We start from the raw sequence: 17,115 nt of genomic DNA on the forward strand, positions 1-17,115 counted from the left end.
TATTAACCTAGTCAGTCTTATCAATTTCGTCATCGCAAGTTTAAAAGGGATGGTTGGTAACTGATCAGTGGGAATCAGTGGGGATGATTGTTCCAATCCTTGTGGGATTCATTTAAGAGTACATCATGCATTTATTGTTGTGTGAAAATTATTTGCTTCAGAATGGTCTTATATTCAAGTAATGTGCAGTTTAGTCGCTCCGTCACTGTACAGGCATGCTAACCTGGAAGCATTAAACTGCACACTTATACTTGGTAAACTCGGTAAACCCAAACAAATGGAAACACGCCCAGTAGTCAGTAGTCAATGAGAGCAAGCATGCATTAATTCATACACCACCACACACATCGCAACCAAAAGTCTGGATAACATCGTCTCACCTCCCTGGGATAATCGACCGTAGTACATTATTACTCCAGTCGTGTTCAATGCGCTACCTAGGAACAACGCTTCGAGGGAGAGAGATATAACGACTGGTAATTTAACTGCATTATTTTTAACTACAACTATTGATTCGCTATCAACCATTCTCACCAGACGTTCAAGATGGCGGCATCGGGTGATGTCAAAAGTAAGCCATATTTTCCCTATGATTTCGTGGTAGATTTAGATGAGTGCTGATACAACTGATTAGGTGTCGTTTGGCATATTATTACACCCAGTGTAAGGGATTGTTTCTATTGGATTTCCCCTTTAAATAATGGGATGGGGGTGCATGTGTTAGGAGAAAAAGGTTCAGTGGAAGTGTTTCAGCCCTGCATTCAATTGATAACACAACGTAACCAATGTTGGAAAGGTTCCAGATAGATTAATTGTATAATTCACACGTTTGTCCTGCATTGCACGGACCGCTGTCGAGTCGTGCCTTATCATAAGTTACAACATAAATTTGCATTGTTTTTTGTATTGGTCATTTTGTGAAATCTTGTTAAAATGCGTGCGTTTTACGGTCATTAATTTTTTTTCTTTTATGCACTTCATTGCATTCTCGGCTCAGAATATATATCTTAATCTCGATGTCTCTTCAGTAGATTAATGTCACTTCAATGTCAGTTGTATGTTATCTTATTCCGATGCCGTCTCCATAGAGTGGTTATCATGTCAGTAGGCCCTACTCATGGAAATGAATAGTCCACAATAAATAGTTTGCGTAGCAGTATAGTTTTAGTACCTATATACAGACCTCAGTTTAAGCGTTTAACACATTAAATGAATGCACGGTATATCCTTCTCACCCAGTGGTTTTGGTGACGGGCTCGTCGGGCTACATAGCCACTCACATTGTGAAGCAACTCCTGGAGGCCGGATACAAGGTTCGAGGGACTGTGAGGAGTCTAAGCAATTCAAAGAAAGTGACGCCATTGAAGGAACTCTGTCCCAATGCCGCTCACAAGCTGGAGCTGGTGGAAGCCGACTTGGTAAAAGATGAAGGATGGAAAGAGTGAGTTTGTAGTGCATTAATAGCAAAGTGAAAATTGACAATATAAATAATACGAAGAAAACCGTAATACTTGCGGGTTGTGGTATGCCTCCAGAAAAAAAAAAAATAAATAAGTGTGATAAGGGCTGCAATTTAGTTGAAATAAGATGAAACGAAATGTATTATTATATACGACGGGTTTTTTGTTTCTGTTTCTATAATGCGATCCCCTTGTAGAGTCGAAATAATCGACGTAGAAATGTCTCAGTGATAATCTTAAACTTCCGAGTCAATAATTACACTTCATCGTGACAGAAAGTTTCATTCAGGTTTATAAAATGGGTTCAAGAATGTAGCCAATTGGAAGTGCTGAAATGAGTCACGTGTGCGTTCATGATTTCTTACTATTGCACGGCCGTGCAAAAAGTGTAAAGTCACTGACGTCACAATGTTTACACTAGCAGTGCACACTCAATCAGTTGTTACAAGTGCGTCGCGCGCTACTATACGCGCTGTCAATCCTGTAAACAACTTCCAGTTCGGGCTGCCAGCCGGCCTTTCTTGTGCATAACATGTGGCGTACTTGATACGATTATACGTACAGTACTTATTATGTGCGGGATTTCCGAGTGCGACGTGCGTAAATGTTTGGGACGAACATCTTCAGACATCTTGACTTTTGAGCGACTGCTACATGTAGCTGACTGGTATTGACCCACAAAGGTACATGAAAAATGCTGTTAGTTTTGACCCATTTTATAAATCAAATAATACACAGGTTTGAGTTCGTGACGTTAGTGGAAACGCAGCTCACTCTCGGGTATTTACAATGTAGTGCGCTACATCTCCACTAACGCGCTCTCACCTGTGTATTATTTGTATACAATCAAGTTTCGTTGTATTCAGAATTGATATTTGGATATCGCATGAAAGAATGTCTTCCTATTATGATAGAAAATGACCTGAACAATAATGTCTGTTCTTTTGTATTTCTCTCTTTTTACATTACGTTGTATTATGGAAAAATGGCATGTGTATGTACAACTCCATATCTTGGGATTTTCTGACATTGAAATATCTATCATTTTATTTTGCACTTATAACTTTAGCCTAAGCGTGTCATAGATACATTAGGTTCATCATGTCACGGCTCTCATTTGAACGTCCACGTTGTGGACTGTTTGGAATTCAGAGCTACGAAGTCTCACGCATTCTGCGTGAGACTCAAGCATTTTAGGGTCCGTCTCACGATCTCACGCATGGCACCCATTTTTCTCACGCATTAGGTGAAATCTGCAACTTGGGCCTATTAATAATGAGCATACAGATCAAATACAAAGGATTAAAGTGATAGTTGCAATCGAAGGTATATTTCCCTTTTTTCTTTCAAAAATAATAAGTAAAAAATAGTCACTTAAGTATGCACCTGATCTCACCAATAAGAGCTAAAAATTGAATAAGCTCCCTACTAATCCCTCCCTCACCCTCGCTCGCGCGCACATGCGCGCACCGAGACGTTGAGTTATGAAAATCTCACTCATAAAAAAATTTTGAACTTGGCATCCCTGGGAGTTAGCAATACACATCAAATGCCTCTGCACTCCAATTTCTATTATTGCAATCAGTCACTGGGAAATACTCCAATCTCAGCAAATATTGTCCGAACTATTATTTATCGAATATTACCACCATTGTACCAGCAATATGGCGAATGTGATGCAGTCTGCTGCAATGGGCAAAGGTCAATGAGGTCAAGTCGTTCTAATTTGCCTAAAAAAAAAAAAAAAAAAAAAAAATCACTTTTCTTTCTTTTATTGTTACCAGTATAGGTCAAACCAACGGCCGGCGGAGGTTATGTTTTTTTTTTGATATGTTTATCTGTCTCTTTGTTTGTGTTTAAGATAATTTGAGAAGATAAAACTAATTGAAACAAAATTCTTCAATATTTTCGAGGTATGTTCATGATAAGGTAAGAGAGAAAAAATAATTTGGGGTTATGAGATCAAAGGTCAAAGGTCATAGGAAAAGTTCATTTAGTACAAGAAGTACAGCTTAATCCCCCAATTACTTTGCCACGAATGATCCTTTCTTTCTTTTTTGTTTACCAAAATCAATTTGGGGGTCAAAGGTCAAAGGGCATTGGGTCATAAAAGGCTGAAAAATGTATGTTTCATCCGGGTAAATTTTAGAAACAATTCACTGGACCACCGCACGTACTATGGTTGTTAGATGGTATATGGTATATTGACCGATATGCCAGACATGATGTCTGATTTGCTTGCTCCAGGGCCGTCAGGGGATGCAGCCATGTCCTCCACACCGCCAGCCCGCTCCCTGTGCAGACTCCAAAGCATGAAGATGAACTTCTCAAACCCGCCGTAGAGGGCACAACGAGGGTTCTCCAGGCATGCGCAGATGTCGGAGGAGTGAAGAGGGTGGTGGTCACCAGCTCGTGCGCGGCTATTTCTGGTAAGATCATATTACAGAGTTTTCAATTTGCAGTTGGCCTTGATTGCAAATGAAATTGGTATGAATGTTTAATTTCAAAAAGAAAATATGATTTTATACTCGAAAGCTAATAGCAAGCGTCACATCAAATCAAACCGACTCATAGTTATAAAAATACTAAAACCAACCTATATCTTGTTTTCAACCATTTTCAATATTGTTCAAATGGTTAATGGTAATGGAAATTTTGGCAAACAGGACGCAAAGACAAACAATATACAAATGATGCACAGGATAGAGTGTGTTAGTGAAGGTGCGGCGCGCTCGAGAGTATTGACAATGGTGCGACATGCACGAGGCGCAGCCGAGTGCATGTTTGCAACCGTTGTCAATACTCGAGAGTGAGCCGCACCTTCACTAACGCCACGAAATAATCCTGTGCATCATTTGTTTTATAAAATGGGTCGAAAACTAACAGCATTATTCACGTACCTTTGTGGGTCAATACCAGTCAGCTACATGTAGCACTCGCTCAAAAGTCAAGATGTCCGAAGATGTTCGTCCCAAACATTTACGCACGTCGCACTCGGAAATCCCGCACATAAGTATGGTTGGGTGTTCATAATACCGGACACCTAACGTTTTTCTATCAATAGAAACGTGAAAAATCTCACAATTTGCCTGAAATTTTACTCACGTGTGGAGAAAATACTCCGGATTCAGAAGCGCGCACTGAAAATGCGATCTGAGGTACGCGCTCTTAGATGGCGGCTTCGAACGCGTGGGGTGTCATTTTTTCCGCACTCAGTTGCCCTGCTCATTTCAACCGACCACCCTGACAATATGTATAAAGGGCATTTAAATGCGTTTTTTTCGACAGGCCGCTGTTTTTTTTTCTAGCCGTCATTTTTTCTCCAATAATATTTGAATATTTTTTGAATCCTTCCATATTACTTTTGAAGGACTGTTTGATGAATTTGAATTGATTTTCATTAGGAAACTTTTCATCGTAATTGAAATAAATTAGATGAGTCGGTTTGTTTTTTCACATTCATTTCTCGTTCTACATCAACTCGTACGGTCGTAGCGGGCGACAAAATGTTTATGTCATGTGTATGTGTAACGTGTGTGCACGATCGTACAAGCGGCGGTGACAATTTTGCGGTCAAAATCGTCAAATTTATTACGGAAGGATACTCTACATCTAACAACGAGTCAGCAAAGGTAGGCCTAGTTATATGTAGTTACACGATAAACCTTATTCGATTTTGCTAAATTTCGGTAATTTAGAGGGAATACTTAGTTGTTTTCGCCACATTTTACTCGGTAGCGTAGCCCAGTGAAGAATCGAACACCGTTGCGCGTAGTCCCATGCGTACATTTTCTTTCTGTACGCGCAATGCCATTATAATGCGCGGCCGGTCGTTATGGACCCGGTCGGTGGGTTGAACACCTACCATACTGTACGTACGTTGTACGTATAAGAGTATACGTACGCCACGTGTTATGCACAAGAAAGGCCGCCGGCTGTTGTGGCAGCCCGAACTAGAAGTTGTTTACAGGATTGACAGCGCGTATTGTAGCGCGTGACGCACTTGTAACAACTGATTGAGTGCGCACTGCTAGTGTAAACATTGTGACGTACGTCAGGCCCCGGCCGTGCATTTACTAAGAAATTAATGCACGTACACGTGACTCATTTCAGCGCTTCCAATTGGCTACATTCTTGAACCCATTTTATAGTACAGTTTAACCCCTTTCTTTTGGAAATCAGCAAAATTATGTATACAGTGAATTATCTAACAAGCGTGAAGGGTAAACAATACAGACTGAATCAAGTCATACAATTATCAATTGTAGTTATGTTGGAAGACAAGTTTAGAATCTTTACATGAGGTATGACCTGAGATGAATGCAAATTTGAATCAAGATAAAAAAGTAGTCATTGACATTTCCATGAAAAGAGCTAGGAACTTGCTTGAAACGGACAATGACAGTAAACAATGTGTAAGATATTGAACATAATTATATAATATACATGTAAATGTTCCTATCTTTATACATAAGAGAGAATATATATCTATCTCTACATGTATACAATTCTGATATATAGTATACAATGTCATGTAATATGTATATTATATATTCATATTTATACAACACCTTAGAATGATGTCGAATTGTGATTGGCCAAGAACATGTCACATGACATTCAATAGAAAATACAGCTGTACCTATCAAACTCATTGAGAGTGACAGCCATGCAATAGGCCCCTGGCATAGGCCTATTGCACGGCTCGAAGGTACTATAGCACGGCTTCGCGGGGGGCTACTAATGCACGGCCGCTCACACCAAAGAACTCTACGTAGAGTTCTGTGGCTCACACTAGCAAAGCGCCAGCAAACTACGTGCTGGCCGGCTGCGCTGCGCTGCCGGTAAGTCTCACAGACCAGGCGCGGCGGAGTTCTGCAACGTTAACGTGTACGCGCAGCTACTTTACCTAGCTAGTTAGTTGCTAGACAGAAAGATCCGTCTGTCCGGAGGACTCTTTTATATTTTGCCATTAACGCTGTACCCCCTCCGTATACGGAGGGGATCCGTGAAGCCAGACGCAATCTAGTCTCCGCGGAACATTCCCCGACGGACAGATACAGGCCGATCTTTCGGTCAAGTTAGTTGCATGTATTGCGGCCTTACCTACTGTTGTGTTTTTACTCTTGACTCTGAGCTACGTGGACCACAGTGATCTACCGACATCTCAGATCGGCCTAACAGTCAGGCCTAACTCGATCTAACGTTAGTGTAGAATGGGTATAGACCCTGCCGAGTTTGTGATTCCTGTGACTGTGTGGTCGAATCATGACGAGTGTTTGAAAGCAGTACAAAGGGTGGTTTACAATTCTCGGCCTAATTGTTACATTTATTTTTGGGCCCTCCTGAGTTGGCGGTCACTAATTTAGTACTGTGATTGTGGACAAGGTGTGGTATAAATCGGCGCGAGATTCGCCACTGGTCTATTCAACGCGGCGCTACGCGCCTTGTTGAATAGACCAGTGGCTTATCTCGCGCCTCGTGCGATATTCGTGCCCTGATGCACTCACAACTTATAAATTATTCGTATAGCGTATAATGTGGATATGGGTAGATAGATAGAGAAAGAAGAAACAGAGGGGGGAGGGGAGAGAAAAGTTGTGTATTTATACGAGGTTTATTTTTTGAATGCCTATATTGGATGTTCGATGTGGTTTGATGTTTTCCTAAGACCTGATGGAGAACAACGAAACGCCCATAGACGAGAGCCAGTGGAGGAACCTGAAGAGTCCCCTGAACGACACGTACGGAAAGAGCAAAGCTCTGGCCGAGAGAGCCGCCTGGGACTTCGTGGAGAAAATGCCAGGTACTAGTAGATGTTTCATTTTCAATCGAATCGTTTTATCAGGCCCGGTGTAAAAAAAACAAAAAAAAAAAACGAAGAAAATTAATTGTTCCTTAATTTGCCAACAATTCTATGTTTTCCAATGGCAGTAGTCATTGAAGTTATGGCTCCTAGAAACTATCACACTCACATGTTCTTGTGAAATGATAATGGCACGAAGGAAGGTCACTTTTGGTGCGTGGTGATCTTTAAACTTAGCCTCTGGGTTTCTTTTCATTGTCAGCTGCTGCTTTATTCAATCATAAATAAATACTCACGTATACTGGAATGCAAAAAGGTATAATTCATAGCACTAAAGTGCTAGGTAGACCAAACTCTGAAGGCCTCGATGCACCGAGCACGGCAACAGCAACGGTTCGGATTTTTTTTTTTTCTGATGTGGTGCTCGAAAAGGAACCATGTCTGATTCTGTTACAAACTCACTTCCCCGCAAATACTTTTGTTACAAAATAAATCTTCAACAGGTGATTTTGCTGCTCTTGATTTTGACATAAGAATAAAATTTGGGGTGACTTTGTACCGAATTACTGATTTTTCTTAACAGAACAAGACAAAAAAAAAACAAAAAAAAAACAACAAACAAACAAACAAACAGGACAGTTGTCGTATACCGTCAGTGCTCTGTGTGCCGAGGCCCTTGACACGAGTGAAAGCAAACCTTTATGTCTATAATCAATGTGATAATAATCGTTCCTGTTGTCTTCTTTGGCCTTATTTTCATTCAAACTTTCCACTTTTCACCTGGTGCCAGCTGAGACCAGGTTTGAACTGGCCACCATCAACCCGTCGGCGGTGCAAGGACCCGTTCTGTGCGGTGCGCCGGGGGCCAGCGTCCAGATCATTCAGATGTTATTGGAGCGCGGTACGCCGGTGGTGCCTAAAATCAATTTCCCCGTCTGTGACGTGCGCGATGTGGCAAGGGCCCACGTTATCGCCATGACCCTACCAGAGGCAGCGGGTGAGTCCATCCAGGGGAAGGGGGAATTCCAGGTTCTTATACAAAGAGGGACTTGTCATAGAGCAACAAATATGAAGAACAATAATCCCAAACGAAAAACAAAGCTGCACTGTTCTAGAGCGTTACTGCATGAAATCTCGTGATGATTATAATGATGACTATTTTGATGATTGTCACTATGACTATCATTGTTGTCATTTCTATCATTATTTTCGCCATCATTATTTCGGTTAGAAACTGCTCTGTCGCTTCAACGCATGTGACAAGGGTGAATTCAAATAAGAATTGCATCCAGAACGTTAATATTTGAAAAATTTCGAATGATGGTTTAAATTTGAATAATGACTAAATGATTAAATCTTTCATCGATCGATTTTACCATTATTGTATCTACTTTAATTTCGTATTTTTTTCCCGACATCTATCAATTTATCATTATCATCACTTTAATTGAGTTGCTTCAATTTCTATAATTTTTTTTCTGTTATTAATGATACAGGTAACCGACACATCATTTCACCGTACAACCTATGGTTCAAGGAGATGTCGGAGATTCTTCGCCCTGAATTCAGGGACAAAGGTATGGGGAGACACAGACACACTGTCCACGTCCCGATCACAACAGACCGTACATACATAGTAGGCGTGTCTTCATCAGCCCAAAGTTCAAACTAAATAACGGGACATTTTGCGGTCTTGGAAAATAGTCCGATACTGCGATATCGCGCCAGTTCATGAATTAGCGCGCTAATTGACGAGCTAGCCCGAGGTTTCCTTGGGATATTTTCCCGATCAAATAGTAAGCTATTTGCGTCTTCACCGCACAAACGGCGGGCTAATTTGACTTCGGGAAATTTTTCCCTACCGCGTTTTGAAAACTCGGGCTGATAAAATCCCTAAAGGGGATGGCTAGTAACTGATCAGTGGGAATGAGTGGGAATGCTTGGGGATGATTTTTTCCAATCCTTGTGGAATTCATTTAAGAGTACATTATATATCTATTGTGTGAAAATTATTTGCTTCAGAATGGTCTCATATTCAAGTAATGTGCAGTTTAATGTTCCCAGGTTAGCATGCCTGTACAGTGATGGGGCGATCGTCAACGGGCCGTTAACTGTACAAGCAAATAATTTTCACACAACAATTTATAGATATATAATGTACCCTTAAATGAATCCCACAAGGATTGGAACAATCTTCCCCAAGCATTCTTACTGATTCCCACTGATCAGTTACTAGCCATCGTGCATGTATCATTACTGTAATCGTGTACACACCAGGGTGGAAGTGTACATTCATTACGTACAGTTGTATATTCACATGTAATTATAGCAAGAACCATATCCAACACACAGATTAGTGCTTTCAAGGTTTAGATCTTGTCATGGACGAGATGTTTCATCCAGTATATCTTCTTGACCAACGTGAATTTAAGTCCATGTGAATCTGCCTATCGATAGTAATAACACCAAAAGCGAAGAGGTGTCACTGCAAGATTAACGTTTGTCAAATGAGGACATAAGTCACATTCATTGTCTTATTCAAAAAATTACACGTTTCAATTTCGATTCCAATTTCAATTCATTTTCATATTTCACGTGAGAATGGCACGGAAAATGAACTACCACAATACCAAAATTACAAAATAAAAAGTACAAAGGTCTGCTTACAGTATAGTGTTGGGCCATGATCAAAGCATGAGAAATATGATGGGGCCTACGTATTAGCAAGCTTAGTTGTTCAGGCTTTCCAGAATGAGATGACGTATTCATAGGGGAAAATTGAGGACATCATACCTATTTAGACAATGGTAACATTGAGGGGAAATGATGAAAGAAAGAAAACAAATAAATACAAAACCTAAAACAAATGTTACTAAAGCAAACATAGAGAAGCCACATGATGCAACAATATCAGTAACACATTACTAAAAGCAAAAAAAAAAAAAATGAAGGAAAAAACAACATTCATTAACTCGGGAAAGTATGAGTGCAAACTGTAAATACCCCTTTTAATTATGTTGTAGTCATTATTTATTAAATGACGTAAGATTGTTGTTGTTTTTCTGCTTATCATTTTTAGGTTACAGACCTCCTACTTCCGTAGCCCCTGGCTTTTTGCTCCGATTTGCCGGATTGTTCAGCCAGAATGCTAAAACAATCTCTCAGTTGTCTGGACATGTGGCTAAGTTTTCGGACACCAGGGTAAGAAAGTCATGCCATACTATCTATGTAAAAACAACAACAAAACACACCTTCAAAGTCTTCAGCAGTGTTCAGCGCATATTCAAAAGTATGTAGAGGCAGAGAGATCATAGAAGAGGAATATCATTACTGAACATCTGTTCGCTGCGGAGTTATTAAATTCATTATATACTTTTTTTTTGTAAAAAGAGAAGTAGTTTTTCATACGGCCAGGTATTGTTTTTTTTTTGTACAAATTAATGTAAAGCATCATGTTTACAGTAAGGGTGTATTCTGTAATTGTGACATTTCGCACTAAGACTCCGTCATTCAATAAAAGATTGAATAAGGTAAGGACGCTAGGGTAGGCCTACATGTTGCTCCCTTTCTATTGTAAGAGAGGCGTGGGTCGCGCAAGACCTGAAGATTTGATGAGGCATGCTATCATAGCGCTGGAACCCACTATAATCACCAACATGAACGCGCGTCATGCATAGTCGGGAACAACCCATGTTCAGAACTACTAAAGTTGTCTGACACAAAGCGACAGTATAATAGCTATATAACAATGTCCTATTTAGGCATTCTTCGTAATGCCAAGATGTGTTTCAAATGTTGCACGTGCACTCCTCGACCAGCTGTTTTCAAGTTTACAATTTTCCTTCTCTGTGTAATTTCTGGTCAATTCTTACGACATAATTTCTATTCCTCGATCAATTTCTTTACCTCCGTATTACCTTCACAACACCAGCTTCGACATGTTCTCGGCATTACCCCGTACGACCCCAAGGACTCACTGATCGACATGGCCTACTCCTGCATCGAAAAGGGGTTCATCGTCCGCAAGAAGGGTTACTACAACCCGAAGGATAAACAGGAGACGAGCTAGGCCGACAGGAGAAGGAACAAAACTCTTGAGCAGTTGGATCTGGTTTTAAGCAACAACAACAAAAAGTCTGCTGGAGATAACATGCTGAAAGATGCAAGCTTTCATGGACGAAATACAATTTTAGAGAAAGTTTTGACGTGGCGACACTTTCACGGATCTATGCGTCTTACACTTATTACTATTACAAAAAAAACAAAAAACAAAAACAAGCAGTGGTTGATTCTGTGTACTTTTTACCCGGGGAATACTTAAGTTGTTTAATTCAACCATCTATTGCAAGTGTGTCATGATTAATGTTCTGGTAGAAACTTCTTCTTTATTTGAATCCTAATCTGGTCATATACTAGTACCTTTCCATCTGATATCGGTTCTTTTTCTTGATATCATTATGTTTTACTCACATAGTGACATATACGTTGGTGCGCATACTTAGTGCAGAGTTACTGTAGGTGTTGAACTGGTTTAAAAGTACATTGTAATTGATTTTCATTTAATACTGGTAAAAACATTGGTGTCGAAAGCCTGGTCCAACGACGGAAGAATTCGTGCTCTCACTATACGCAGAATAAAGTAATAAACATCTCAAACACACGTGATCTTGACCGTCTCTGAATGGATTTATACGCAGTTTGTGATACAGAGATAGGTATGTCTTTTTCATAATGTCGATTCCTCAAAGTATTCAAGTTAATTCTAAACGTAGATATATCAGACAGGTTAAGTATCCATGTCTTGTTAATGTATGCAGCTTGCCTGTAAAAAATAATCAAAATGCTATACTCTGTGTGAATTGTGAACAATGGTGTCATTTAAAGTGCAATGTTCTACTCGATGTATATCAGAGTGATCAGGATTGGATTTGTAATGCATGCACATTTAAGGAGCTTCCCTTTGTTGATGTTGGTCAACAAGAATATGAATTTGAACCAATTTCAAGCAATAATTGCATAATATGTTAGTCCTCCGAATGAAATGGATAATAGTCCTGTTATCAGTGAATTAAAAGGCACAGGCCTTAAGATTGGTCATTATAATGTAAGAAGTTTAAGAAATAAGATGGATGATATAAGGTATTTTTTATTACACAACCCGATTAAAGGGCTAACCATTTCGGAAAGTTGGTTAGATGTCACAATTATCCGACGCTGAATTGCAAGTGAATGGTTATGATCTGGAAAGAAAAGACAGAAACCTCTGTGGAGGTGGAGTGATCTGTTATATAAATTCAAATTTGTCGTATTCAAGACGATGTGATTTAGAATGTGAACAACTATAGCTCCTGTGGTTACAAATCAATATAGAACTATCCCAGCCATGGTATGTCGGAGTGGTATATCGACTACAAAATAGTACAGCACAGGTTTTTTTTTTTATTAACTAGAATCACGTATAGAAACAATGTTAGATATCTCCAGAAATGGTGTGATACTTGGTGATTTTAACGTCAACATGTTCAGTCAAAACCCAATGTCAGACAAGATTCATAATCTATGTACTTACCTTCAGTTGCAACAGATTGTTGACAAGCCCACGAGAATTACTGATCGTAGTCGTACATGCATTGACCTTATTCTGGTACCAAATGGGAAGAGTAATGTAAACTCAGGAGTTATTTCAATGGTGCTGAGTGATCATTCGTTCATATTATATATTATGTCAATTTGAAAATCAAAGTACCTCATAATATTTGTCAGAGTTGCATATTTCGTTCGTTTAAAAAGTTTGACAGAGAACAATTTCTTTCCGACGGCAATGAGCTGTCATGGTCCACATATTATCAGCAACGTGACGTAAATCAACTATGGCAAATTTTTAAGGAATCTTTTTTTGAAATTATGTGATAAATATGCCCCCAAGATATCAATGAGAAATCGGAATAAAAATTCGCTTTGGATAAATAATGCATATGTTGAATTAGCTAGAGAAAGAGATTTTTTGAAAAGGAAATTTGATGACACTGGTAATATAATGTATTGGGAAAATATAAGAGAGTCCGTAATTCACTTAATAAAAATTATGAATAAGAAGTTAAAGCGGCAATATTAGTTTGATGAATTTCACTCTTGCAGTCACGATTCTAAAAAGACGTGGAAAGCGTTGCAGTCATTTACGACTAGTTCAAAGACTAGACAGATTGAGCTGAATGTCAGTGGTACCAAATTATCGAATGCAGGTGACGTTGCCAATGCTTTCAATGAGCACTTCACTACAGTGAATGAGATACCAAAGTCAAGTACAGGCTCATAACAACCCACCTAAGTTCACTGACAGTAAGTTTATGTTTGCTCAAATAACAGAGGCAGAAGTGGCCAAAGCCCTAGATAATGTGTCTATTCACAAGGCACCTGGCTTAGACGACATTCACCCTCGGCTGTTAAAAGAGGGCATCCCATTTGTCACACAGCATCTTACTCATTTGTTTAATGCATCCATTGAAGCAGGTACAATACCAGGTGAATGGAAGCAAACGAGAGTCACACCAGTACATCAGGTGAAAAGACAAAACCAGAAAATTACCGACCTATATATGTGGTATCAGTCATAATGAAAACATTTGAAAAATTAGGTCATGGGCAATTATATCGCTATTTGAATAATCATAACTTGTTAAGCGATTGTCAATCGGGATTTCGTCCACTGCATTGAACAAGTACAAAATTGCTTGATTTGAATGAATAATTGTTAAGGTGTACTGATCAAAGCTATGCTATTGGGGCGATATTTCTGGATTTAAAACGTGCTTTTGATACAGTGAATCATATTATATTGTTTGGAAAAAAAAGAGTAGGTATGGTATTGCTGGTAAAGAATTAGAGTGGTGTGTTGATTATTTCCGAAATAGGGAACAGTGTGTTTGTATCAATGGGGGCCAGTCTGTGTTTAGAAAAGTTTCTATTGGGATACCTCAAGGCTCCCTGTTAGGGCCATTATTTTTCACGCTATTTGTAAATGACGTTTGTACAGTTGATTTGAGAAATGATTCGAAAATGTGTTTGTATGCAGATGATACTGCAGTGTTTGTTCGTTCGAAAAATGTACAGGAATTAAGTCAACTTTTGCAAGATAAAATGAATTTAATTGTTCAATGGTTGGAGATAAATTGTCTTGTTATGAATATCAAAAAAAAAAAACCCGAAAGTTATGTTAACTGGATCAAAAGGGAGGATAAAGAAGAATAAGTTGCATATTGTGTATAAAGGTAGTAGTATTAAGCATGTTGATTCATTTAAAATATTTAGGTGTGATTATTGATAGTAATCTCAGATGGGATAAGCATATCAATGCAGTATTTAGTAAGATTTGTCGGATAATTGGATATATTCGTAGAATTAAGCATTATTTGCCTGAAAGTATAATGCATTTGTTACAAAATAGTTTGATATTGCCACAAATAGATTATTGTATTGTTGTCTGGGGTAGAAGTGCACATTGTCATTTGGATAAACTCCAAAAATTTCAAAATCGGTATACAAGAATTGTTCTGAAAGCCAGTTATACTAACGCCACATAAGCAAATGCTCTCCAAATTACAATGGCAATCAATACATCATAGAGTTCAGTACAAGAGTTGCATATATTTGTATAAGATAATCAACGGGATGAGCCCACGTTATCTCAGACAAATAATTGCTATAAGACACACACCATTTCATACACGATATGCCGTTAAATGCCCTTTGTTTATAAATGCCCCCAAAACAGATTATTTTAAGAGCACTTTTCATTATCAAGCTTCAAATATGTGGAATAATTTGCCAAATTTCATTCGAAATGCGCAGTCATTGTTTGTTTTCGAAAATTATGCAGGGTACTCAGCATGATTGATAGGTTATGAAAGCATGCAGAGAGGTATACACGTATATAATGGAAAATGTATTGAAATCAACTGAGAATTGTGTGATTATGTTATTTTGTGTTATATATCATTAAGTTTATAATGTTTTTTTTTTGTATGAAAAAATGATAGTTAAGTCCGATATTTGAAGATATTGTATAATAACAATTGTAAGGGGTGGGTAGGTGAAGTGGCAATACTTTTCTGATTGCCCTATCCAGCTGTTAAGCTGTAATCGTAATAATGTTTGAGTTTTTTGTGTATTTTTGTTTTGGAGTAGTCAAGTAGTGGCTGATTGTAGTATAAGACTAGTTATGTAAATGTTTGTACTTTGTTTTGATGTTTATGACTTTTTATCTGCACATAATGTGAGCAGGGCCCCTTGTAGAACAGTTAACCAACTGAAAGGGCTACCTTGCTAAAAGAATATTGAAATAAATGAATGAATAAATAAATAAATAAATAAACAGATTACATTAATTTTAAGCATTCAGATCCTAATACAAGTTCAAGTTGAATCAACTGTTCATTCTAATCCTACTCGCATTTCGCACAATTTTCATCCGGTAAATCCCAACCTATCAATGCCACAAAAATCCATAGGACAAAATAGTCCATACCTATGGAACGCACACCAGATTATGGGTAAATCATGTAAAACGTTGTATTCTTTTTAAGGCTAGAGTAAAAACTACGTCACTATACCAGACTATAATCAGTGAGTATTGTTTTTGCATTGACCATGCTCTGTTTGACATTCTGTGAATGAGATTTAAAATTCTTGCAAAGTACACAATGTTTGTAATTATTGTTGAACGAAGAAGGGACTCACAATAAGATGAGGACTGCCAAAATAGCAAAGCGGTTCATTCGCACACACACTCAAACTCACACGATGATTTTATGATATTCTTTACTTGCATTTCACAATAAGATTAATATGAACAAAAATAAGCAGGTGTATACTTTTCACTTATGTTCCGCTGTATCACATTTGTTTTTGTTGTTTTTTAGACAATATACATTTGTAATCATACCGTGCATACAAAATTGATATAAAATTCTGCATAAATCTAACCAAAAAAAAAGCTATTTTGATCAACTCAATCAAATCAATCTATATATGCTTCATTACACTTGTGCTGCTGAGTCACGAACTTTTCTTTAAACTTATTTTTTTTTTGCAAATCATACCATAATATATGCAAAAGTTATGTAAAATTTTGCATAAATCCTACAAAAAACTATCCTGATCAACTTCATCAAATTAATCATTGTCTGCTTCATTACGTAAACCGCTTACTGAGAATACAACATTCCACCAAAACCTGCAGTAAAAAACTCATTAATAAATTAACCGAACGAAATTCAATATTTCTATGCCTCCGCCACGAAGTGGTGCCAGAGACATTATGTACCTTGAATATTACCCAATGCATAAACTTATGTAAGGGTCAAAGTCAAGTAAAAGTCCTAAAATCCCCCAATACATGCTCTTCCATTCATCCAATTAAACCTAGGTCAAGGAAGGTGAACATTCAACACATTTGTGATATACATGTCATTTTAATATTTTGCAAATTTTGTGAAAATGTAATCACACATTGTCCACATGTACTATAGATCTACATTATGGCGCCATAGCTAGCTAGTCGCCATAGCGACATTTCTAGATTTGACCTATCACCCTACCCCATATCTGTTTTTACTACACAAAACAGTATAATTACGCAAATCCAGTAATTTCGTTAAAAAAAGGGGGGGCAAAAATACTTCTGGTGCCACTTCTGGGTGTCATCGGCTGACAAGCCAAAAAAAAAAAAAAAAAGGAGGGGGGGGGGGCTTCAGCGCAGTTTTCTGGTGCCACTACAATCCGATGGAAATGGTTTCTTTGAAAAATTAAAGGGGGATGCACGCGACCCTTTTCATTTTTTTCCTTTTTTTT

The 17,115-nt window shown here is 38.3% G+C and overlaps 1 protein-coding gene across 1 annotated transcript; it reads left to right on the forward strand.

Moving 5' to 3' along the window:
- The first annotated feature begins 360 nt into the window (after positions 1–360).
- On the forward strand, positions 361–16,112 carry LOC139731594 (uncharacterized). The gene is made up of 8 exons (XM_071642484.1): positions 361–571; positions 1,240–1,441; positions 3,708–3,889; positions 7,132–7,266; positions 8,057–8,263; positions 8,763–8,843; positions 10,346–10,467; positions 11,198–16,112. Exons 1-8 carry the CDS (start codon positions 547–549, stop codon positions 11,333–11,335), a joined length of 1,092 nt encoding a protein of 363 aa, XP_071498585.1. The 5' UTR covers positions 361–546; the 3' UTR covers positions 11,336–16,112.
- Positions 16,113–17,115: the final 1,003 nt, after the last annotated feature.

This window comes from Diadema antillarum, unplaced genomic scaffold (genome assembly GCF_040938485.1).
Source record: "Diadema antillarum isolate AM-2024a unplaced genomic scaffold, OU_Dant_1.0 scf00000022, whole genome shotgun sequence".
NCBI classification, from domain to species: Eukaryota; Metazoa; Echinodermata; class Echinoidea; order Diadematoida; family Diadematidae; genus Diadema; species Diadema antillarum.